Consider the following 27,549-nt stretch of genomic DNA (forward strand, 5'->3'; position numbering starts at 1 on the left):
CTATGCTATAAAACAACTATGCTATCTTATCAGACTTCTGCTGCACCACTCCCATAACTATTTTTATACTGTATTAAAATGGATAGGTCTCTAGTCAGAGTTTTGAGGGGAACTATTATTTATTTAGGCAGGCTTTAAACTCTATGTAGCCCAGACTGGCCTTGAACTCCTCCTGATTCTCCTACATGAATTCCTAGTGCCTGGATTACAGACGTATGTCATAATGCCCAGTGAGAATGAGCAGTGTTTGTGTGTGTTTGGGTGTGTGTGTGTGTGTGTGTGTGTGGTTGTGACTAACTAGAAAAGATTTATGATTTCAAACTGATTGTGGCTATGGCTCTGGTTCTTAAAACAGCTGGCTCTGGAGAGTGTGATAAGGAAGCACTGCTTTAGTCATCAGTCTCTCAGCCTATTCTTCATGAACTCTTCCAAGGTATCAGTGTAGAACCACTGAGCACTTATTCAGTGCATGATCCCAGATCAAACGCAGAAGGAACTATCAGGAGATCCTCCTAAGGTAATGTATGCTTGTTCCCTTGATGCAGGTCAGATTGGAAGAGAATTTGTACTTACTAAAGAGCTTTGCTGCTTAAGCAGAGAAGAAATAAAATCTTCTTTGGAAAAAAAATCTCTGCTTATTTGATACATAATATGGCAAAGGAGAAAAATATTGCATATTAATAATTAATACTAGCCAACTTTCACGTTATGCTTTAGGCATGGATCAAATACTCGTAGGAGTCAAGGGTCTAGTAAGGCAGTTGTTTTAGTAAGGTCCATATGCTTATAGATTGCCTCAGACAAATCTATCATAAAGGAGAACACTAGTGATTTTATTAAATAAGGTATTCAAGACTTTATCTGGCTTATCCACTGAACAGTAATTTTTTTTTTACTATTCATAATTATTTTCCCTCTCCAAATAAAAAATGGCATTTGCCAAAGGGTATAGGAGAGGATACCAAAAGCTCTTGGCAAAGATTTAGGTCAAGGTAATACTGTGTTCCTTTTATGATTTGTTCATCTAAACTCATCTCTAAAATCTTTGCATACTATCTGATCTCACTCAGGATGCTTTGTGTCCTATTTATAGCCTATATAAACAGAGGGAAATTGCAGCCCACAAAGAAATGATAAGGACCATCTTTCACTCAGAGCGTCCATGGCAGCTAGTGATTTTTAGTATAGGGGAAATTTATCCCCATCCTTTCAAAGAAATACACTATGTGTGCTCTTATGACATATGGTGTTCTGGGGTATTTTACAGTACTATGCCATTCTATGTTAGGGAAAAGAAGCCAAATGATAGATTACAATTTCTTTAAAGGAATTACTAAACCCAAGGAGCTTTCAAAGTATCACTGTGTTTGTTTTAGCACGTAATCATTCATATTAACAGTGCCTTCAAAAAAAGAGAGAATATACTTAGGGAATCTTTTAATTTTTGAGATTTGGTGATATTTTAAAGTTTACCTTAAACTGAGAGCACAGTGGAAAAAAAAAAGGTAACTCCTACATCAGAATCAATCCTGGAATAATTAAGATGCAGTGGATTGATTAATCATTCACTCACTCATAAGGTATCATTTAGATACTGGTACTCAGGTTATTCAAACATTGTTTGATCTAATTAGAATGATCGTAGCATATTCATTTGGAATAAAGAAAAAACAATGTTATATTAATCAACATATCAAATATGTCTATGAAGAAATACTATGTAAACAGAAGAAATATAGCCATGGGAGGCTGGTATCCTGTTAGGTGTCTTTTCAAAGGTCTGTTTCCCAGGGTGCAGTAACAAGGAGAAAGTCTTCTTACTTAAAAGTTCCTTTTAAATGCCAAAACTCTGCAGTGGAATTCTTTTAAATGTCAAATAGCCTATAAATGATCAACCAGGGTAGGGTAGATTTTTAGCTCCATCCATAACTGAAAATGATTATGGAATAGTAGGATGTTCCCCCTCTACTGGAGAATTAGGATTTTTATTAGCTTGAACTATATGAAGTTGGCATTTTTATAGGTCAAAAGTGGTCAAATTGCAGCAATTCCGTATGGTTTGAGATAAGATTTAGAAGCAAAGTTAAGCAATTTAAGCTACTATTAACCCTGCAAGAAAATATATGCAAACAAGAGAGAGGTAGGCAAACACATGTAGGATACAGCACAACATAAAAAGCAATTCTAAAACAGATCACTAGAAAACTAGACTTCTAACAGTTCTTACAATCCACAACATAAACTCCATATTCTCAGTCTGCACAAGTTAATAATGTAAACACAGTGACAACTGGATCACTCAGAAATCCAAGGCTTGGAACATCAGCAGCTTTCTCTTTGGATTATTATTTTGATGATGGAGATGGTGACTACTTTGGTTGAGGTTACTACTTTGTTTCTTTCCCTAAAATTTAGGAACAGTTTCGCAAGATCTCCTAGATTTGGCCCCTTTTCCTCAAGCCAGCATAGGGATACAAGACAGCTTATCTTGTCATTTTAATGAAACATCTTTGAGGTATGATTTCACTGGGGAGAGATTTAGAAATCAAAGCTTAAGCAGGGTTTGTGGAAGTAAGTTAATGCAGTGCTGAGAAAAACACAATCTCCAGAACTCATTTTTCCCTCAGCAAGCATTAATGAATGTCAAACCTTTATAGATTAGTTAATATATTTAGAGATAGAGAATACTTGTTTATTTTTCTGAAACTTAATTCAGCCAGTACTTCAGTGAGAATTGAATAAATAAATCCAATTATTATAGTGGCTTTCAGAGGAAAATTCAGCAACATTTGCAAAAAAAAGTCAAATTTATTTTTTCTACCATAAGCATGTAAAATAATGACAACTACTTTAATATTCCCAAGCATATCAATATGTCTGCCACATTTCTACTTTCTTATTAATTGTAATTTTATTTTTGTGCACTTGAATTTATCAGATAGGAGAACAAACCAACCAACTCAGTTCAACCAAACACCTAATTACATTTTTCATGCTCTTTGTCATTTTGGCGAGTCTCTTGTAAAAGAACGTCAGCATGACTTTTATTAATGTCAGAGAATGCATTTTTTCCTTTTGATAGAAGAAGAAAAGACCTTTCACATTCAGAATTCAATTTTTTCTCCTAACATTTCCAATGACACAAACATATGGTAAATAAAATTATTCTAATAAATATTAGAACCAGTGGACCAGTGAGTGAGATTCTGTGCATGCTGTGAATATATTGAAAACAAAAGTGCATTTGAAATATAAAAATCATTGAACTTTTAAGAAACACTGAATAATTCAATAGTTTTTTTATAAAAAGGAAAAATTGTAGACAATAATAATGATTAGTCAAGCTCTGTTTATGTATCAGAGAGGGTTGCCAAACATGATGAAAAACTTTTCAAGTTTGACACAGTGAAATATACTAGTTACAAAAGTCTGCTTTAGCTGATGGGAGTAAATGCAGAGACCCACAGCCAAATATTAGGCTGGGAGAACCCCCAAAGTGGAGATACCCACTGGGCCCTTCGAATTGAGCTCTGGAAACACTGTGTAAGAGAAGGAGGAAAAATTGTAGGAACCAGAGCAGTCAAGGACTCTAAGAGAACATGGCCCATAGAATTAACTAAGGAGGGCTCATAGGGGCTCACAGATACTGTAGTAGGAATCATGGAGCCTGCATGGGTCTACATGGGTTCATGGTAGGTCCTCTACAGATATACAATGTTTGTTAGCTTGGTGTTTTATTGAGAATCCTAACAGTAGAGATGGGTGTATCTCTGACTCTTTCACCTGTTCTTGGGAACATTTTCCTACAGCAGGATTGCCTGTTCCAGCCTTGATATGAGGGCTAGTGCCTAGCCTTACTTAATTTTGTTATGATATGTTAGATTGATATCCCTGGGAGTGCTATTCCTTTCTGAAAGGAAAGGGAGCGAATCTGGAGAATATGGGATGTGTGGGAAAACTGGATGAATGGAGGGAATGGAAACTGCAGATGGAATGTATTGTATGAGAGAATAAAAAAAAGTCTGCTTTCTGTTTTCTCATGAAGAGTATAGTTACAGTTGGGTAAGATACAATTTGCTAAATGCATGAAACTCAAGAAGAATGAAGACCAAAGTGTGGACACTGTGCACCTTCTTAGAATTGGGAACAAAACACCCAGGGAAGGAGTTACAGAGACAAAGTTCATAGCTGTGATGAAAGGATGGACCATTTAGAGACTGCCGTATCCAGGGATCCATCCCATAAGCAGCTTCTAAACGCTGACACCATTGCATACACTAGCAAGATTTTGCTGAAAGGACCCAAATATAGCTGTCTCTTGTGAGACGATGCCGGGGCCTAGCAAACACAGGAGTGGATGTTCACAGTCAGCTATTGGATGTATCACAGGGCTCCCAATGGAGAAGCTAGAGAAAGTACCCAAGGAGTTAAAGGGATCTGCAACCCTATTGTTGGAACAACATGATGTACTAACCAGAACCCCGGAGCTCTTGTCTCTAGCTGCATATGTATCGAAAGATGGCCTAGTCGGCCATCAATGGAAAGAGAGGCCCATTGGACTTGCAAACTTTATATGCCCCAATATAGGGGAATGCCAGGGCCAAAAGAATGGGAATGGGTGGGTAGGGAAGTGGGGGGCGCTATGGGGGACTTTTGGGATAGCATTGGAAATGTAATTGAGGAAAATATGTAATAAAAACATTAAAAATCAAAAAAAAAACATATTGGCTGAAGGAAAGGAGTGAGATGCATGGAATGATTACAATAAAAAGAAGAGAATAATGACTAAATTCTAGAAAAACAGAACTTGTAAGAAAATGAAATATAGCAAGTACAGTTTATTTGTGTTTTACGTTGTTGTCCTCCTGGGACATTTAGGGACATTCTCTCTGTCTTACAGAATTATATGACTAGATCATCTGGAGTGTTTCCTAATGTTTACAAAAAACAAACCACAGAAAATAAATCCAACGAATTGATATTGTTAAGTGTGAGCTCCATATCAGGCACAGATGGAGAGACATGAAATAGCAGAAGCAAATGTCATTGACACGATGGTTTGGATGTGCTTTGATTGTGTCTTCAAGAATTCATGTATTGAAATTGTGAGGTAATGAGGCTACAAGCTTAAACCAACTATAATGTTTAGAAGCAGTGTTAGGGAGGCATTAAAGTTTAATAAATAAGGCCACCAGAATAGAACGGCATCACTGATTCTTCATTGCTTTATTAAAAAAAAAAAAACTATACAGATCAGTACACACAAACATACCTTCACTCCATCTCTAGCTATAAGATACCTTGCTCCACCTCAGGACTCTTTCAGTGACCAGGCAATCACCAAGTGCTACCCACTTTGAACCTCCAGAAACAAAAGACTAAATAAACCCCCTTTCATTAAATCTTACCCAGTTTGGGTTAGTACTTTATTAGAAACAGAAAACAGATGAAAAAATTATTTATAGAGAATGTGCTATAAACTCTCTGCTGATATAGTACCTTAAGCCATGAGGGAGTAAAAAAGAAAGGGGCCTCTCATTGGTGAAATATATGAGAATTTGAAGCCATTTGTTGTGAGTATGTAAAGTATTCATCAGAGTAAAATGTTCAAACCTATTTTAAGAGAGATGGAAACTATTTCTTAATATATCCAAAGAGGGCTGAAGAAGATTATTTTTTGACAGAAGATCTCATGGGAAAAGCTCTCTCTCTCTTTTTATTTGCTACAGAGATCATGCTAGAATTGATAGAAAAAGATAGAGACTTTTAAAATAATAAAAGGGTCACTTACAGGAAGAGCCTTTTTAAGAAGTGGGTTTTTTTGAAAAGATTCTTACTTTTACTCAAGTCAAAGTATTCATTTTGTTTTATGAGCAAAGTGTGCAGATCTTGCTTCTTTAGGTTATTCTATTACTTATGCTTTGTGTGCCTGCAAACTGCATATCAATGACAATGGCCATTTGTGTAATCACACAGAGACCCATGCCCTTGACAGCTTTGAATATAGTATTTTGCTGAGGCTATCTTGAGATACTTGAAAATTTTTAACAAATTATGGAGGCAATTATGACAAAACAATTTGTAGCATAAGCATTTGTCATGATTGTCCATTTTCCACAAATTTCCTTTTACATTTTCAAAGGATTATAAAGCCTTCCAGATGATGTAGTACTTATGATTGCTGATAATTTAATGATATTTTCTTTTCTTTTACATTTATAAAATCATATTGAGATAGAATGTCCTCCTAGTTAAGTCACTTCTCTGAGAGGCTATATAACTTTCTTAATGCAATCAAGTGTGATTCAGTAAGAAAATGGTCTCAGTGACCCTATTCCTTGTCACTGAAAAGAAATACTTGCTTGTTAAAAATATATATGAAAGTGTCCAATTAAGAGCGAAAAAACATGAAAGTACACATACATAGGTTATCATAGAAAAATCATGGTGATAACCAGTGTAAGGTAAACTTCTTCACTAGATGCACTTCTGAACAGTTGTATAATTCATTATCTACCTCCTAATCATTATGAAGAAAATATATTTCAATATACAATGGGAAATGTTACTTAAGAAATTCCTCTGCAATTCATTTTTTTTCAAACTCAATAAACCCATATACATATAAAATGTAAATCAGTTGACTTACTTCATTTGGCATGTTGTGGTTTTAAAAACACGACTATATGTATCAGTGAGAGACACATTGAATAACACAAAGACGTCTGGGTTCCCTGAAACATGCCCTGTATCAAGAGTATCTTTTCATTTTGTTGCAGTAAGCTTTTTGATTCTGATTGATCCCATCACAGCCAGTAGATTAAAAAATACGGAATCACAAGCAGGGGGAATAAGGGTCTCTTGCAAACGCATAATGAAATCATGACTTGATACAAAAACATAATTAAAAACAATTTCAGGCATTAGCAATCTAGGATAGAATTAGCAGTCTAGGATAGAATTAGCAGTCTAGGATAGAATTAGCAGTCTAGGATAGAAAAGAGATAAATGTTCCTCTCTCCTCTATTTGTCAACATTAAAAAGCAAGTGCTCCATGGCCTTGACTGTGATGTTAGTTCAGCACAGTTGTCAAGCTATACAATGGATCATGTGTCATTGGATCCTTGTGTTCTGAAATTTGAGATGCATCAGAATCACCAGAAGAGCTTGCTAAATTATGCCTTGCTATCTTCATTCCTGGTTTCTTATTCAGTAGTTTAGCATTCATCCAGAAACTTTATATTTCTAACAAATTCTCAAGTTATGTTCAAACTACTGATCTAGGGACTGTACTTTCTGAACTAGCTTTTTAGCATAATTATAAGACGAGATTTCAAAGTGCTAATTTCTACAGCGACAGAATGCATTATGAAATGAACAAATGGAATTGTTACTATAAGAATGAGAATTTCTGAGAATGAGAAATGCTTCTAAAGTCCTAAAGAATTGTGTGCATCTCTCTCTCTCTCTCTCTCTCTCTCTGTCTCTGTGTGTGTGTGTATGTGTGTGTGTGTGTGTGTGTGTGTGAGAGAGAGAGAGAGAGAGAGAGAGAGAGAGAGAGAGAGAGAGAGAGAGAGAGAGAGAGTCTGTGTGAAATCCAGAGGCAAATGTTTGCTGTCTTCCTGTATAGTTCTCTATCTTATTTTGGAGACAGGCTCCCTCACTAAGTGTGGACCTCACAGATTGGCTACACAGTGGTATTCTCCTGACTCCACTCCAAGCATATTTCTAGGAACCTCCTAGGAAATTAGTAGTTATTAGTTTATTGCTGAATTCCACATTTGGGCATGACCTAAATATACTAAAGAACTAGAGTTATATTATGACATATGGGGTATTACATTTCTAGGAAAGTTTTGGATTAACTGAATATTCTTTAGAAATGGAATGAGAGAGAGAGAGAGAGAGAGAGAGAGAGAGAGAGAGAGAGAGAGAGAGAGAAGCTTCCCCTACAGTGTCTAATATAATTGTGAAAACACAGAGCAGAGGGAAATGTAAGAGAACACAAAGAGATTATTTAATTCATCTCAAATAGAAACAGAATTGCTGAGGCAGTTCTCACCACCTTATTTATATATCAGATTGCTCACAAATCATGATGTCACCTACCAGGCAGCAATGCATCAGCAGGTGTGTGACAGTGTAACAATGCTGAAGACAGAGGGAGAGCCACAGAGCAGAATGATGAAAAGGCATCATCAAGTCATAAAATCTGCTCGGCTTCACAGATAAATATTACATAAAAGAATTACATCAAAATCAGGAACTCGCCTCAGAAACTCCCTACCACTGAGAAGTAAAGTTCAAAACAAAGGCCTTAAAGTTGGTAAATTAAAGGTTGGCACTTCTTGAATATCAAAGATTTAATTTACAGATGGTCAGCTTCTAAAGTCAGGAATCCTTTCCCTACCACATTTGTGAGATACCAACAACAACAATAAAGTAAAGTCCACAAAACCCAATTGGGGTATGGTCTCATTTTTTCCATTTAAATGATATATATGACCTACTACCTCCTGACATGGATGGTGCCACCGTAAGGTATGTAGCTTCCAGTTTTACATTGGTACCTATATAACCAACTAGCCTTTAGTGTCTGTGTAATTATTTATTTGAAATAAGGTTTGATGTAACCAGGGCTGGCCTTGAAGTCACTACACAGCTTAGGAAGTCCATAACTACTGATTATCTGCTCTCTTGTCTTCCAGGTCCTGGGCTTACAGGTATAAAACACAAAGCCTGCTTTTGTTGTTAGTGCCTTTTTGTTATTTTTTAAAATGGAGATTTTTTTTTGAGATAAGATTTCACTCTGTAGACCAGGCTGGCCTCAAACTCAGAGATCCACCTCCTTCTGCCTCCTAAGTACTGGGTTTAAAGGCATGTTTCACCACATCAGGCTGGTTTCTACAGCCTTCAATTATGCTATTGATCACTGAAGTTTAGAGTACCCAATATTTTTTCATAAGGCTATACTTCTTACATATAAATGTTAACTTCACTTTTTTCTCATGTGTTCAAATAAGAGACGGGATGAAGATAGCTAGGCTGGACATTTCAAAGACAGCCTGTCCTACTCCTATTTCCAAAAGTTAGGAGAGACACATGCCTCTGGGGCTTTCATTTATTGTTATGGCTCCTCAAGTGAAAATGGATATTTTCAACATGCTTTAGTCACAGGAGCTTAGAGGATTACTTAAAAGTACAGGTTCCATGCAGTGTGGGCGGATGGACTGTGGTTACATTTAAAGATTAATACAACTGTGTCAATTTCCCCTTGGAAATATAATCATATAGCTTTTAAAGCATAGCTATATTGACTAAGAACAAAGAAAAAGAGATGCAAGAACAGTATACCAAGACCTAATCACAAAATGGATTCTGCTTCCAATGGAGAGATTTCTGCCTTGAAACCAGTTGCCTCAAATAAGCAAAGCATGTTTTTAAAACACTAGGGAACACACAGGGGAAGCAGTTTCATACAGCATACCTCAGTTCAGCAGAAAGAGGTCGGTTAAGTACTATGTCCTGAGACATACACCTTTCATTTTCAATTGTTTTCAAATAAAAAGAGAGAAATTCCCTTTTCAAGTTGAATTGTTTAAATGCACCTACAGCTACTCCTGTCTAGCAAAGGCAAGGCAAGTTCTCCCTACTGATGCATTTCAAAAAAGGTTCAATTGGCAAACGAAAGCAAGTGCAAAGGGTTTTTGACAAAAGAGGACTAGAGGGAACACATTTTCCTTTCACGGAAATACTGTTCTAGAAAATCAGACAAGGTAGCAAGTCAACCAAGAATGTCTAAGACACTGCTGAAAGGAACAAGGAAGATGAACAGTTTCAGACCTACAGCAGCATAGGATTTTTCCCTGAAACATTCAGGTAAGGATCATGTTATAATGATAATGGGCTAGACAGTCAAAAAAAAAAAAAAAAAAAGGCCACATGTTTTACCTTACACCTCATAGCATAGCCTAATCCAGCATTTTTTTTTTTGAAAATGTAATTTTCTTAATCCACAGAAGTACACAAATCTGAAATAAACTGCCCTGGATCCCATCCAATCATTAACATGGCTTATTTTAGACCGACAAGTATCCAGGGCTCAGGAAACAGAACAGGCTAAATAAAATTCAGCTGCTCTCAAGTAATCATTTTGATGAAGAGAGGGTCATTTTTAAAGCATTGTACACTTAAAGTAGATTTCAGAACTGGTTCTAACAAATAAAAGTATTCTATCATCCATAATGAATTACACATTTAAAAGTATAATTATTTTTTTAATTCCCAAATGAATTATATTATCTTCTTCTAGGCTTTTTACTAAGTAGCATATGAAACCTACAATTGATTAGGATGACAGTCAGATATTCTTTTTGGGGTGTGTGTGTGTGTGTGAGAGACAGGGTTTCTCTGTATAGCCCTGGCTATCCTGGCACTCACTTTGTAGACCAGGCTGGCCTTGAACTCAGAAATCCGCCTGCCTCTGCTTCCTGAGTGCTGGGATTAAAAAGGCGTGCGCCACTAAGCTTAGGTTTTAATGTCTTTCTAATATCATTGTAAAACTATAACATGGTTTTATTTGCAAAATTTCCCAGTAACTAGTTAAGATATTTTCTATTTTATTGATGCTCCATATGTGAAGGGAATAACTGGTGATTGAGGATTGGGCATTTGAGAAGAAGAAACAGAGAAAAAATTTAAATATATACACTATATATGTGAAAAGACATTAAATTTACATGGTAAATATTCTATACGATCTGTGAGAATATACATATCAATATACATTTAGGCCCACATGCCTAAGTCATTAGTTTTTATAGCAGAAATGCATACAGAATGGCTGGTAGTTACTAACTCTTCAACTGGGATGATTCTGATTTGTAAAACAATGACTATGATTAGGGTGCATCACTCTGCTCAATATACTCTAGGAGCTAAATAAAAACTTGTGGAATTAAATTAAAGAACACACTGAGAAGTTTTCATCTGGAATAATTTTTTTGGATATTTAATACAATAATAGATTTTGTCCTTTCTGAAGACCAAGACCTCAAGGACAGAGTTGCGTGAAACAAATGTATTTTTTTAAAAGCATTATTAGAGACTCCAATGGGTTCAGTGCAGTTTGCTGGTTCTCCGAATCTGTTAGGTGTTATTTATTACTGACATGAATCCAAATGCACTTGACTGAGAAGAGAGCCAAATTAACCACAATGTGGGTATATAACAGCTGTTATTATTCACTTAATACTTTTCTATAATAAGAATGAAACTATTAAAATATGGAGCAAACATATATCTCTAATAATAATGGCCATCTACAATATGTTTTGGCTATTTCTTATATAGCAAATTTTGTTTTTACCCAAATGCTTCAATATTCTTATAGTTTTCTTCCTAGTAAAGACACATAAGACATACACAGCAACACACATATATATATACTGTAAAGAAAAGCCAAATTTGTAATTGCAAACTTAAGGCATCTCCTACATAGGACTGATGAAATCTTGCTATATGCTCACCACACGGAAGACAGCTCTTACAGTTTTTATGAATCTGAGATTCTGCATTTAGAATCTAAGGAAGCTTAATGAGACCTAAGTAAATTACCTATCTTGTTTCACATATTTATTTTTGTCTTCCCATTTAAAGGAATATTTTTAGTAGATGTAGAAACTTGTTTTCTGCTGGAACTGATAGAATGAGGTTTAGTGCTTATTTCCACTGAACTGACACCATGCCTGCAATTACTGTGGTATAAGGTAAAAAAAAAAAAAATACGAATGATAAATGGCTAAAATGTACTACAGGAAGAAATATTTAGATCTTATAATCTAGAGTATATCTTGGAAGTACTTTATATTACGTATACTCTCGTATACTTACGTGGTCAATAATAGTCTTAACAATGGCTCACTAGAGACTATTATAAAAACCCAGTTACCTATCATTAAGTGCATATCATGTGTTATTTGCCTCAAAGTATATTTGACTATGATATAGTGTACTTTTTTATTTGTGTAAGTAGATCTGGGGAGTGAGATGAGGATTGTGTACTCATAAGAGTTTAGAAAGACAATGCATGATAAAGACTTGTGTGTACATGGCCTTTGTGAAAGCCATAAAAACCAGATTAATCAAAACTTCTTGCATTCTAGGCCAGCCATTTAAGTGTTGTCAATAGTCACCTTCATCTATTCACTGAATTTAATTTTATTATTCATTTATTATTAAATCATTATTTAATGCCAATTGTATTCTAGACAAGTGCTCAGAGATTTGCATTTACTTCATATGAAAATCCCATGAAATAGATGTCATTACTTTCACTGTCTTTTGGATGAGGAAGCTGAGGATCAGTAAGGTTAGGGGAACGCTCAAGGATGCACGGTATACGGAACATTCAGCTTTGTCTGGCTTCAACCATAGGGAAATAAATTCACTTAAATTGCTGGTTAAGTCAATGACGAGGCATCTGCCTGAAATCTCATGTCATTAAAAGGTTAATTACCAGGTTATTAGTGATTACTTCAGTGGGAATAGATTTTTGCATTTCAACACGTTAACAGTGTTTTAATTTAAATTATCAAAAAACTGTTTATCAAGTGAATTATAACAATATGGCATGCATGGTTGTTTTCTTAAAACGTACTCTAATTTTTTTCATTAAAACATACAATCCAATGCCAAGGAAATGGCTTAGTGGGTAAGAGTGCTTCCTGTATATGCATGAGGAACAGAGATCAAATCCCCAGCACCCATATTGAAAATGAAAAAGCCAGGCATGGCTGGCATGCAACTGTAACCCCTATACTGTGTTAGGGGGAGACAGTACAATTGCTGGGGGTTGAGAGCTGCCTGCAAACCTAGCTCCAGGTTTAGGATTCCCTGTCTTAAGGGGAGAAGGTGGAAGGTGACAGCAGTATAGTCACCGTTCTCCACTGGACTCCACTTGGTCATGGATGTGCTCATGGTACACATAACTTACTGTGCTAAAAACTCCAAACCTGTGCACAATTTACTGTACTGAATTACTTTAAGAAAACAACCCCTAAGTATCCATTGAAAAATTCCAACCTAGAGATCAAAGAGAAAATGATCTGATTTTGAAAAAATACAAATTGCCTTACATGTTTGGCAATATAGGGAACAAAGTAGTTTAAATGCGTAGGGCATTATCCAGATTTTCCTCATGTCTTTATAGAGAAGGCTTTGCCAAGTCTACAAACTCACTTAACATTGCATTAACATCTATGACTCATTCATTAGCATATGTAAAATATGCAAAAGTGGTGGTATGTATTACTTCAAAAACTAATATTATCAGAGATGCTTAAATACTCCTTGAATCAATTCCATCACTTGTGATATTTTCCATCTATAATTTGGGTTATTATCATTTAAGATATGGACTCTGACAGCAGGAAACAAAGTATTAACCTATCCTCATTTAAGAAAAATATATGATAAAATATATTTGTAAATATATTTTGAGTGAATTTTATTTCTGGGAGCATGGGGCTGGAAGGAAGAAAGGGCCCCAACATCTACAAAGGAAAGAAGTACATGATCTAGGTTAGGACAGACTTCCTAGAGAGTGTGCCTGTGCATAGCATTAACATGCTAAGAGATATGCATCAAAACTTGCTATTCTACTCTATGAAGACTGATTTATTCTCATTCTTTATCATGGTACTAGAAGAAACAGATAATTCTGATTTCCATTTGATATTATATAAGGAATGGCAAAATCATTCCTGATTAAATAATATTTGATCAGAATCACAGCTGTAGTTTGCAATTTAAAAACATCAAGTTTTTAATGTAATCTTTTCCTATTGCTTTATGCAAGTCATTGTAGGTAATTTGCTCACTCCCATAAAAAGAAAAAGAAAGAGATTTATTTACAAATATTTGGTAAGCTTTCTTTCTCTCCCCACATAACTAATGAATGGTTTTGGTTTTAATGGTTCCTAAGTTAATTATCGTCTATATCAACGTAAGCACAGGTTGGAGAATGTAGATTACTCCCAGCACTTTATGTAGTTCGTATACTGTGCACACACATTTTCAAGCACATTTATTGATTTAGCATAATTTTTGCTGCATGTAAATTAGCTTTCTCCATTTTACATTCAAATAAATACTATATTACTGTGCATGTGCTAATTATGATTATTTAGGAAATGGTGCAATAAATGTTAGTTGGATGAATGAAATCACCTAATATGCTAAAATACATCAATATATAATTATCTATTGGTAAAAGTGTGCAGTTCAGAAAAAATAATCCTCTTCTGTCTGGTAAATCTTTGGCTTGCAACTCACACTGTCTCTCTTCATTCCTTCATGAATTTTTTCCTCCCTCCTAGTACCTTCTTAAACTGCCACTGGTTTAAAAGCCTTTGAAGAAAGAATCAGCTGCCAGCTAACTCCTTTTTCTTCACCTTTCACTGTTCTTTCCCAGCTATGTCCTTCTTGTAGTCACCTCTTCTTTCTTGTGCTTCAGGTTTACTACCTCCGAAATCCCTGAAAGAATTCCTTCAATAACTTGGGCTCTCCTCCCTCATCATGCCATAACTCTTGTGACTCACTTCCATGGACTTGCATTGGCTCTATATTCTCTTTCCCTCAGGTCTCCAAACCCAACTTTCTTCCTAACCACGGTAACAGCAGAAAATATCGACTCAGCATGAAAGCACCAGAGATTGAGAATATATCAAAAGACATCATTATGCATTAGGTGTGTATGCTTGAGTACAAAGATTTCCCACCTTACAGTTAGTACTCACAATAGAGAAAAATAATGATATTTTTTCATATTATATGAATAATTATTCATATTATAGAAGAAAGTCAGAATCAGAAAGTCTCAATACACTGACAGAGATTATAGCCTAGGAAAGAATGGAGGCAGAACTTGAATTTAGGACTTCATCCTCTTCATCATTTTGTTTATTTTCTCATGGTGCATTAAACATAGCTTACCTGAGGCCTGTTACTAGATGTGCTGATGTGTAGCTCTGGTGATATTATTCATCAAAATTCTACCCATTTTTCAAGGGGTAGCTCAAAGAATATGCACAGAAAATACTCTTAGCCTTTGCCATGAAGAGTTGACATTTTGCCAAGCTAAATTGATTTTTCCCTTTGGATAGGCCTACAAAGCAAATAATCTCTATCATGTATTGGCACACAATTTACTAGTTGCTGGTTCAGCTTTATTAAATCTCTTTGACAAAACTGAAACTGTCTTGAAGGTGAGAACAATTTCTTGAGCATTTTCAGTATTCTTCAACAAGTATTAAATGACTCATCGGTATCAAGAGTGTTACTATGCTTAATTATCTCCTCTAATCTTTTTTTTGAAACCTACACAGGATAAATGTCATTGCCCTACATTACAGCTGAAGGAACTGAAGCATGAATGGACACAGGAAAAGGACCAGTGTGTAAGCCTATGTGAGAGAGCTAAAATGAACACCTTCTTTAACAGAGCAATTGCTTTTTAATCACACTCACAAATTATGGCCTCCTTAGCATGAAATACGTATTTTTCTCATTTACAGTAAAAATATAGTTTCCTGTTTTCACTTTTGCCTTCTCATCCATAGGTTTCTTAAAACTGAGATTTGATATATGATATTTTAATGGTTTTATCTTGAATATTAGCATTTATATCTTTATTTCTGAACTCAGATGATTATATCTAGATTTCAGATAAAATCTTGTATAATTACTCTGTTCTTTTTTTGAATAATTAAATCACAATATGTTTCTCTATCATAAGGGTATATAATTTTGTCAGGCAGATAATTATGTTTCTTTTTTTTATCTAGTAGTTTTATGAGTTCATGGAAGGTTTTTCTGTAATAGTTTGACATTTTCTTAAACTGATACAAACTAGAAACTGTTAAAAAGTCCATGTAGTGTTTGCTAAATTTTAAAAAGATTTTTAGTTTTTTAAAATTTTGTGGTACTGGAAATAGAACATAGGCCTTGCATGTGGGAGACAAGGATTTGGCTATATCCCTTATTCCTCAGTTATTATTTTAACTGTATACATTTATAGGGCACAGTGTGATATATATATATATATATATATATATATTTCCTAATGATACAATCAGAGTAATTGCATAAGCAGTTTTACCATTTTTGATTAATGGATAAAATTATATATATATATATTTATGTATATATATTTATATATACATGTATACAAAATTTATATATATATATATATATATGTATGTATTTATGTGGTACACTGAGCTCTAGCTTGACATATGACTATATTCTTTTTCCTTTTCTGTACCTTTCATTATTAAAACTTAAAATGTACTGCATAATCTTTCAGAGATGTCTTTTTGTAACTTATTTTGAAGTATGAACACAGTCTTCATGTAAAATACTATTGAGATGTATAATAACAATAACAACAGCAATAACACATTTTTTATACATAGCTACAAGTTAAGTTGCTAATATTGAAGCCTACCATTTGCTTGATCTATATGTAGTAACAGCCTTTAAGAGACAAATATTATTCATTTTCTTTTCAAAATTACATGTGTGGGTTGGTGCAGTCCCCAGGGAGATGAGAAGAAGGCATCTCATTGGAACTATAATTCTAAATGTTTGTGAGCTGCTTGATGTGGGTGCTATGAATTGAACTGAGATCTTCTGAAAGAACAATATTCATTATTCTTCGCTGAGCCATCCATCTGGCACTGAAAAATGTCATATGAAAATGTATCCCTAATGCTCATATCCCTCAAGCTCATCAAATGAGCATCAATGATAACTAAAAGAGACAATTAGCCATGTCTTGAGCATATTTTCAGAAAAATAGTGAAAAACTGGTAAATACTTAGGTAAAGGGGGGATTTAGTTTCTTCCAAAGGAATGTAGCCTTGTTGATGTTCTTTTTGAACTACTAGCCCCCAGAAATATGAGATAATACATCTGTTGTTTTACTCTCTCAGTTTCCACCATTTCTAGTAATCTTCACTACTTTAATCTTCAAACAAAACCCTGAACAGTAAGACTTCCTTCCTAGGTTTCATTCTCGTGTATAGAGTGGCTTCCCAAAGATTTTCCTTAAGGATCCCCTTAAGATTTCTTTCCAAGGCATTTGAAAACTGAATGTGTTGAAATGATAGTTACCCATTGTAATTCTCACAACCAAATCTGCTTTACAGATAAATTTTTCTTTCTCTGTGAATGAATATATTCCCTTCTGCATAGCGCTCACCCTCAATTCCTACATGTAAGCAATCACCAGAAACTGTCAACTCAAGTTTTTGACACTTTTCTTGTGATGCTTAATTTTATATGTCAACTTGACTGAACAACCTTGCCTAGAAATTTGGTCAAATATTATCCTTGTTGCTGTGAGGCTATTTTTGGAAGATGCTAACTTTCAAATTGACGGACTTGAATAAAGCAGATTGCATTTCTTTTGAAAATGTATCTCACTCATCAGCTGAAGACTCCACTAATACAAAAAGACTAATTTTACTCGAGCAGGAGGAAAAGCAGACTCAGATGCGGCTGTCCCCTGGGTTTTTGCCTGTGGACCTTCCTTGTAAATTATGGACTTGCCAGTTTCAATAAGCACATGGGCTAATACCTTAAAATAAGTCTGTCTTGGAACACAGAAAATACTACTGAACATTTGCTATTAATGTTGATTGATAGAGGCAAAGATAAGTGTAAAAATTCTGGAGTTACATGACTTCCATTCTATCTCAGTGCTAAATATCTGTTCATGTACCCTATTTGCCAAACTTCTTAAATTGTATGACCTTCTGTTTCTTTTCCAAACAATGAAATAATTAGTGCTCACTGCATAGAGATTGAAGGACTGATTTGATGCTTGTCTTAGAATGCAGTAAATCTTAGAATGGTGCTTGCTATGTGATCAATATTAGAAAAGTGCTTGGAATTTTTATTATTTCTAAATATGGCAGGAAGTACTCCAATATCAAACATACTTCTTTGTATCTTGATCAGATTTGGGTTTGCTTGTATTTTACTTTAACCCTCTGGACCTCTTAGTGCTGAAGAGAGGAGAGAAGCTATATCTTTTCTCCCTGCTGTGAAAGTTACTTAAGGAAAAACTACTATGCCTTCCATTCCTAACCTTTCAGTGCAGACACCTGTATACTAATCACTTTTGCTTCTTTCCATCTGTCCCCTCATCATCCCCATTTGTTTTGAGATAAAGAATAATTCATTCTGTAATTCAATGTGGCCTTACATTTGTGATCTCCCTCTTTTTACTTCCTTAGTGTTGTCAATATAGATCTACACAACCATTCTGAGTATTCTGGCCTCTCTTCTTCAACATCTAATGAAAAGAAAAATCTACCTCTAACATTCTTGTTAGCTGAAAGAACGTTTAGTGGATACTGCTGCGAATGCACCAGGACTGCCTACTTAGCCTCCCAGCTGAGTAAGATGCTTTGGCAGTCCTTGTTTTTTCAACTGGTAATAGTGCTGTCAATATCTATTACGACTTAGAATGTTCAAGCCCCCAAGGAGGACTGTTGTTACAGCACTGACAATAGATATATGCCAACAAAGTGAAGTTTAGGTCTCATCCCCTCAGACCAGCCTTTCACTTCTCATCTCACTCTGTTCTTCCTCCATGATGGCCTTCTCTAGAACATGCTAGCATAACAAATAAAAAAAATGTGTCAACCATACAACATCTCGTACTGATTACCCATAATTTACAGTGTTTAGTGTAGAGTGATTAGAAATAAAAATAGTAACTTGAGCAAAATCTAACTGGAAAAAAAAAAGAGTAATTATACCACGAGTTTTCTACCAGGAATAAAATTACATTATAATTAAACAAGTTTTAAAAATTAAATCACTTTATACTTTAACCATCAATATAAAATTCAATTGTAGTTATAGGAGGGACTAAAGTAGAACCTATGGAAATGCCCATGCTCCTCCATTCAGCAATATGCTCAGGGACCTTTGATATTCATCAATATATTACAATACATATTAGTTTTAAGATAGAGAGGAACTAAGCTGTACCAAATGGTCCAGATACAGAAATCTTCGTGACTCACAAGCCCATGCGGCCACAGCATATGCAAAGCATTGGGAGTGGTTCTGTACCTTTGTTTATATCAATGAGTTGCTTCTTCTTCTTCTGGCGTTCCAGCTTCTCTTGTTCAGCTTTCTCTTTTGCAAGCTTTGCTCTCCTGCTCTTCTCTTCCATTTCCTTTCTCTTGTGATTTTCTTTCAGTGCTTCCTAAAGACAAAAATAAAATTTAAAAAATTATGGTTTTTTTCTACATAGTATATAATAGAGAAGGTACACACTTTAAAACTTCTATAATTTAGCTTTGAGAGGAAATTTTCACAGCAGCCTCAGAATGTGTGCATATACTGTTTGTTGACAGAGACAAATAATTCCACTTAAGACATCTCTTCTGGAAAAGAAATATTTGAAATAATTTTTTCAGTTATCATTATGTGTTGTGGCAGGAAAACAGGGTTATCTATGTTATAGGTATAACGATGAAAATGCCAGCTTTATTGTTAAAAATGAGCTACTTTTGATATACAAGCAAACTAAGTATTTCATCACTTATTGAATGTTTTCCTTTTATCTGCAAAATGAGTTAAAAAAAAAAAAAAAAACCTCCCTCCTAGGATATGAGAGAAATGAGTTGTGTACTTAAAGTGCTTCCTGCAGAACCTAATACATTCTAATCAAGGTATTCTCGTCTATGATGTGGAGGTGGTTGTGTTGTTGGAGGAATGATTACATCTAATGATTCAGGACGTGAAACAATCACCTGCAAGTTTTAGAGCTTTTTATATGCTGAAATTGTTGGAAATGATGAAACAGATTTCCAGCTCTTTGACATTTATGGAATTCCAGTGAATCCTGTACACGATAGCTGAGAAATGTGAAGCAAAGTGATCAGATGAAATAATGTCAGCCTCTTCGGAGTTCAGAGAAGTCACTATTTTAAAGACACATTCAACTACCAGTTCATTCCTTCATGCTCTGTTTCTCCTGATTATGATTGATGGATATACTACATAGCATGGGCATAAACTTTCCCTAAAACTATAAAAAAAATAAGAAAATAAAGAAAACCCCAAGAATAAGAATACATTTACAAGATATTTTTGTCTTGAGAGTCTCAGTCTATACTGAAACATTTTTTCCTTATGTTAAAGGCATAGTAGTGCAAAATCCTCCTGTAAACCCCTCTAAAGAAATTTCTTGGCTTGAAAGGATTGGTTTCTTACTCTAAAATCTAACTGATTTTACATCTGTGACACTTAATACTCTGGTTAGGCAAAATACTCTTTGCATTAGGCTATAAGCACACAACTTTCTGGCTACTGTAGAGAGATTCAAGGATTCCTTCTACTATCATTTTGGCCAGATTGAGGATGATGATGATGTAGGGGTTGGCCTATGCATTGGAGGGTGTTTGATGGCATCTTTTCCCTCCAGTCACTAGATGCAATTAGCATCTCTTACAATGTGGCAATCAAATAAGTCTCTTGAGTCTACCGAATGTCACCTGAAGGGCAAAAATACCCAGATTGAGGTTTCAGAAAGAAAATTTTGAAAACATGTGACCAGAAAGTATTAATTCTTAGATGGGCACACATAAAAACCTCTTCTAAGACTAAAGGAATATCTTTATGGCAATATCAGAACGGGAGAAAGACCTTAAGTGCTGGAAGATATGAAGAAGGGCTGTGAAACCTTGACTTATGGGTTTCCAGGGATGCCACCATTAGTGGGTTACTCAGACACCAGTGAACAGCTTTACTTCTATCCCCTCACACGCAGCCCTGCTTAATCCCAATGTGTTATGGGGCAAAAAGGAAAGCAAGACCATAAACTGTAAGAGGGTCTTGGTGAGAGGTGTGGAAGCTGGTGGGGATAAGAAGGCCAAAAGAATACAAAGGGATTAGTGTGACCAGGATGTAGTACAATCATGTATGAAAATGTGAAAAGATGAATAACAATAAAAAACCACTCAGTGCTAGCTCAGAATCAGATTGCCATTTCTAAATAATTTTAAAGTATTTACCCAAGGTCAGGCATTTATGTAATTTGAAAGGTAAGTAGATAAATACTTGTCCTTTCATTCCATGTTGAGTGCTTATATTTTTTCTTAAAGGATGAGGGAGAGGACAATGTCAACGTGTCACCAAGAGCACAGGATACATTAAAAAATAAAATAGAACTTAATCAAACTTTAAAAAAAATCATCAAATGGCACGGTTGGTACACGGATAATAAAATAATTAACAATTAATTAGTTAATAAGAAAACGGCACAAGAAAATAAAGTCCTGAGAATGGGAGAAAATACATGAAAACAACATATCGCATAACAGTATTAAAGCACTGAAGTAAAAAATATATAACCCAAAAAAGATGGTAAAGTATTTTAGGATCTGTCAAGTTATACCTCACTACAAATGAATATATAAAAATACACATTTGATAAAGTCCAGAAAGTGTAAATTGGCTTTTCAAAAAAGAAGATCACAGTACAAAAGGCATTATGTATTTTGGTCTCAAGATGAAGAAGTTGTATGATTTCTGGTAAGTTACATGAAAGGAGGTAAGCAGCAGAAGAGAGAAGCAGGTCAGCATTTATGTATATTGGCCTTGTCATTGTTAATATTATTATTTTGTTATTGGCCCAATATTTCATGTGCTGAACTGTTGGGAATTAAGGGGAGGAGGGGGAGGGAAGGAATGCCTGCATCCGGCCAGAGTTCCTCCTGTGCTCTGGGCAGGAGGATGCTAGAGGGCTGCCAGATGCTTTCCACTTGGCCCCGGGTGGGCATCTAAGCCACTAACCCCACTCGACGGGAGGGGTGGTGGTGGACAGAGGGCAGCCCTCCATACCAGGGGCCCGAGGGCGACACCCTCAGCACCAGGCTTATGGGAGAGAGGGCTGAGGGAGAGAGGTTCCCACGCAGGTGAGAGTCCTGTGTTCATCTGTGGCTGGAGCACAGGAAGGCTAGAAACAGCTACAGTGGGCCTTGATGAACAGAGACAGTCTATGGTTTTAGAGCTTTTTTGTAGAAAGGCAGGGGGAAAGAGAGAAGGGAGAGAGAGAGAGAGAGAGAGAGAGAGAGAGAGAGAGAGAGAGAGAGAGAGAAGAAAGGCTAGAGTAAGAGGTTAGAGAGAGCAAGGAGAGAGAGAGTAAGAGAGTGAGGAGAGAATGAGGAGAGAGTGAGGAGAGAGAGTAAGGTGGGGTCAAACAGACCTTCTTTTGGTGGGCTGTTATCTTGTCCTTGTAGGTAACTGGGAGGAGTCTAGTCTGAAGGTCAGAAGCTTGGGACATTGTCTACATGACTACTAGCCACGCTTCTCCTGTGGGGGCTGAGGGGGTGGTAACTTCAACAGAAGCCTTGAGTCCAGGAGACATGAGGGAACGCCTACAGTCCCATGTTGGTGAATTATCACCACCGGGTCCTGGGGTTCACCTCTCAACTTGACTGGAAACCAGACTGTCTGTGTATAGCCCAGTGCCCCACTCTGAACAGTCACCTAGATCCATGTGGGCTCTGATATTGTCAATTGAATGTGCTATTGCAGCTGGAAGGCTTCACAACAAACTTACTAAAATGGGAAAATAGCCTGGTTACTTTTTTTGGTCATTCTTATTGTAACTTCTTCCTTCCTTTACTTCTTTCCTCTTTAGGGTGTGTGTGTGTTTGTGTGTGTGTGTGTGTGTGTGTGTGTGTGTGTGTGTGTGTGTGTATGTGTGTGTGTGTGTGTGTGTGTGAGAGAGAGAGAGAGAGAGCGAGAGAGAGAGAGAGAGCTGTATAACAGTAATAGGCTGGCGGCAGAAGACTTTGAACTTCTGATCTGTAGCAGATCTTCTGAGCACTAAATGTTGGGATTGCAGGCACAGACAACCTACTATCCCACTAGTTTAAGTTAGTAGTGCTTGGGACTGCACCCAGAGTTTCTTTCATGAAGCCTTCTACCTACTCAGCTACATCCTTGGTCCTCTTCTAACATCCTAAAATCCTTGGGATGTCAAAACAGATAGTGCATTTGGTATGCCAATGGATCTACAAATAGAGGGTAGTAGCTCCTGTCACAGAAGTTCCTGCACTTGAACTAGGCTAAGATTCCCTCTATGTGTTACTTCACCTGCATGTTTATTTGTAAAGTATTGTTATCAGTAAATTGGTAAATAATGTTTCCAGAGTACCATGAGCTGCTTTAGGAAATTACTCTAGCCTAAAGATGGATGAGTTCAGTGACACAAACTAAAGCCTGGGCCTGGCATCTGAAATGGGGAGGGAAGCAGGCTTGGGGGCTAAGCCCATATACTTTGGGATCTGATACTATCTCCAAGTGGGTAGTGTCAGAGTTCAGATTATAGCACACCCAGGTATTGTCCACAGTGGCAGGATACATTGTACTCACTGAGAAACTGTCCTATCTTTTGAGGTCAGAAAAGTCTTCTGCAATGATTCAATGATTGTTATAATATAGAAATATATTTTTTTGTTTTTGTTTTGGATTTTTCATATATATATATATGTGTGTGTGTGTATACATACACATATATATGTATACAAACATGTGCATATATACACACATATATGTATATATATATATCCATACTCTCATAATAACTGCAATATACTTTGTACCAGATGTTTTCAAGACATAGTATCTCATCTCTATAAATAGAAGAGCTCATTTAAGTATTATTCAATCTCATTTACAAAACATGAAGCTTTAGTTCAGACTAATGAGGGTGCCATGTTCAAAGCCACACAAATGCTTAACTACTAGAACCACTTATAGTTGCTTGGCATCCTCAGCTATGTTGATGTACACTATACTCAAGAGAAAGTGTTAAGAAAATTATAGCCGGGCAGTGGTGGTGCACTCCTTCAATCCCAGCACTCGGGAGGCAGAGGCAGGTGGATTTCTGAGTTCGAGGCCAGTCTGGTCTACAAAGTGAGTTCTAGGACAGTCAGACAGAGAAATCTTGCCTCTAAAAAACAAAAAAAAAAAAAAAAAATTACAGAATACTTGGCTATATTTCAAATAATTTTATAAATCTATGTATATTCTGTACAATATTTGGGACATATTTTTACCAAAGGAAAGATACAATCCCCAGGTCACCCTGATACTAAGTTATTATTTATCTAAAATCCAAGTTTTACTAGATAGCTTGTATCTTATGGGCATATATATATATATATATATATATATATATATATGTGTATTTCTTATTTTTCTTCTCTTTATTTTTGACAAAAGTTTTGATATATTGCTCAGGCTAGAATTCACTGTATAACCTATACTAAGATCCTCATGATTCAGCTCCCAAAGTGTCAGGATTACAGGCATGTGGCACCATGCCTGGCCTACATCTTACAGTTTCATTAGATAAATCTGTCAGTCCTTTTCTCAAGCCTTTGCTAATTTTTTTATGTATCTTTTGATTTACTAGTCTATTTAATGAAGTATATAGAAATTACTATATTAATATGCCCAAATCTAAAGTGTTTTGAGATAAGATAAATGCTGTTAGAGATAGGCCGTATGTTGTTTAATGCCTTGAATCATGGTACTTCTGCAACATTCCTCACATATTTCTTTAAAATATATATTTTTTATAATGAATAAAATTCAAAACAATGAATTCATATAAAACATAACTTATACAATTGAAGATGGTAGACAATTAGGTAATCACTAATATCAGGGACTCTGAAAAATGCAATTTGGCAGCTATGCAAATAGATTACATTTCTGGATGAAATGGAGGCTTAAATGAATATGTAGCAAAATATTCAAGACAATTAACTATTAAGTCCATCAATCCTCATAACAATGTTTTCATATCAATTGCCTTTAATTACAGTAGAGTGAAAAGTAAGAAATTTCAAGATCTGTTTAACTTCTAAAAACGCAGGAGCTGATAATGAGGGAGAAAACTCTACAGAGGGATGCGTCCTTATCACCTTAATTATTACAAAACCAAAAAAAAAAAAAAGAGCAAACACAGGAGGAGAAAATTAGGAACATGCTTTGTTTAAGGATGTTAATTAAAAAATGTTTTTATAGTAACTTCCTACAAGGTAAGAAATATGTTCACAGAAAGAGATCTTAGTTTTATTAGTGCAACTGTCTTTGAAGAATCAGTAAAAAGAGTGAAAGGAGAAAATATAATAGATACTATGTCTAAAATTTACTATGAAATAGTCACCAACTTAATTTTATACCTGTCAATAAAATCTATATTGCTTTGTTGAAAATGAATGAATCATCTTACCTCCCTTACTGATCATAATGACCAATTGAGTCCTAATAAGAAAGATGGCATATACAAATACATAGCTCATGCAAATGCAACAATTTTCTATTTATTACTTAAAGATTTAAGAAAACTTATTAAAGCAAAAAAATTTAAAAGCCATATAGAAAGCTACATTCTATCTATCTGCTACCATGATTCAAGGCATTAAACAACGTCTATCTACATGTCTATATCTATCTATCTATCTATCTATCTATCTATCTATCTATCTATCTATTTATCTATCTATCTATAATGAGGTAACCAGCCACTTTATGATTGTCTATAAAACCTAGTCCATAGGGTAAAATGAAGGATGTCTGTTACTGTGAATTCAACTAATATTCCATGTTTGTGGAGTTCACATGACCCATAGTATCAAAGTATCACTGAATTTGTACCATTATAACCATATATATATATATATACATATATATATATATATATGAATTATACATAGAATCTTATACTCCTCCCAAAAGCCATAGTTAATAAATAAAAAGCTGGTATACCTATCCTTGGGTTGTCGGAAGTCTTGGAGACTTCCTAAATAGTACAGGCTATTGAAATTGTTCTTGGTTGCTCACAGTAATGTGAGAGTAAAATCCTATTGCTGAAGGCAGCGCATATATTGGCCACAGAATATGGAGGAATCAAGTTGGTACTGACTAGGACTATTCTTTCCTGCTGCATAGCTTTCATTAGTACTGCATCATAGGCAGCTGAGGAAAAAAACCTAACAGTCTTACTCTGTAAAGGACAATAATGACTAGAACATCAAGTTAAACTATTGGTGCAATAATGGCATATGTTATGGGGGTAACCAACCATTTTATGATTGGCTGTAAGGCTTACATTACAAGAGGAAATGCATGATGTCTGGTACTGTAAATCTATCCAAGAATTCATTGTTGGCGAGTTCACAAGACTACAGTATCAAACTCTCACTAAATTTGTACCTTTATAATCATATATTAATTAGTGTAGCCCTCTGAACTCACCAGAGTAGTTTCATGGTACAGCAGATAATCTCTAATGCCGAAACTGCAAATAGGGAGCTTGCACCATTTCTTTCTATTTATCTCAGAATAAGTGATTCACTTAGTATAACTAGAGATTTACAGAAGAAGCCAGAGTATCAGACTACACGGTCAACCTATGGCATGGTATCAACAATGTATAGGGCTTCCCTTGCCCATTTAGTTAATTTTGTCTGGAAATGTCCTCTTTATTCTGTTTAAAAAATTCTCCCACCTACCATTTTACTCTACTTCCAGTTTAGCTTCAACTGTCCTGGCTGCTAGTGGGACTTCTGTAATTTTCTATGGAAAAATTTCCAGGAAGTCTATATTAAACAGATATGAAGATACACATCTCAGTGTGTCATATCACAATACAATGTGCAAATTAACTTGCCTGTGTAATTTGTTAGTTTGATACATGTGGGTGAAAATCCTCAATATTTGAGGAGGTAGTAAAGCAAGATCCACATTTGTCCAGGTTTTCCTATACCATTTTAGATAATACCACTTTCCAAATGAGAATGTTAATGTGACCTTCTCAGCTTTTGGTTGAAAAAAACCCGAAGAATCATATGACTGCAGGAGACTGGGGTGAGGAAACCACTGAAGTCATTCATTAGAATTTTCAGCAGAGATCCAGGTCAAATTAAAGCTTTACATTAAGGAAAGAAAGAAATCCTATTCTTTAATTAATAGCAAACAACATAAGATAGTCTTTTTCTATAGTTTCAATGTGCATAAAGAGCATATTAGATTGAAGAAGTCATGACAAATGCTGGGGGCAATGAGTTTTCAACAGCAGCAACCAGTCTTGGAGAATCAGAGCCTCTTAAGACTTTATAAGCACTATAATACTGCTAAACTTTTTCTTTCCGTGAGATTTCCACTTATTATGGTACAAGTGACCTTTAAAGTTCCTCTTATGAAATATCTCATGAATACTTCATCAACCAATCAGCTACAATTGCAACAGAGGTATAACTTTCTTACTTACAGGCGTAATTGAAACCTTGATTAGCTTCCTCAAGTACTTAGGTGACTCAGTAACAGACACTGAACAAATATACTGATAGCATAGCTAGATAGTGCTTAAGAGTCTTGCTCTTTAACCTATGCAAATATGGTATGAATCACAGATGTATCTTGTGCCACACATAATGCAGAAAC

At 35.5% G+C, this 27,549-nt stretch overlaps 1 protein-coding gene across 2 annotated transcripts in view; it reads right to left on the minus strand.

The window, feature by feature from the left end:
• Diaph2 (diaphanous related formin 2) overlaps positions 1 to 27,549 on the minus strand; it is a 707,007-nt gene that overhangs the window by 166,376 nt on the left and 513,082 nt on the right. For both annotated transcript variants that reach the window (XM_021152793.3, XM_021152792.3), the window contains one exon: positions 19,150 to 19,285. In XM_021152793.3, coding sequence (XP_021008452.1) covers positions 19,150 to 19,285 — 136 coding nt within the window. The remainder of the gene's footprint in view (positions 1 to 19,149; positions 19,286 to 27,549) is intronic.

This window comes from Mus caroli, unplaced genomic scaffold (genome assembly GCF_978045245.1).
Source record: "Mus caroli unplaced genomic scaffold, Mus_caroli_1 scaffold_5, whole genome shotgun sequence".
Taxonomy (NCBI): domain Eukaryota; kingdom Metazoa; phylum Chordata; class Mammalia; order Rodentia; family Muridae; genus Mus; species Mus caroli.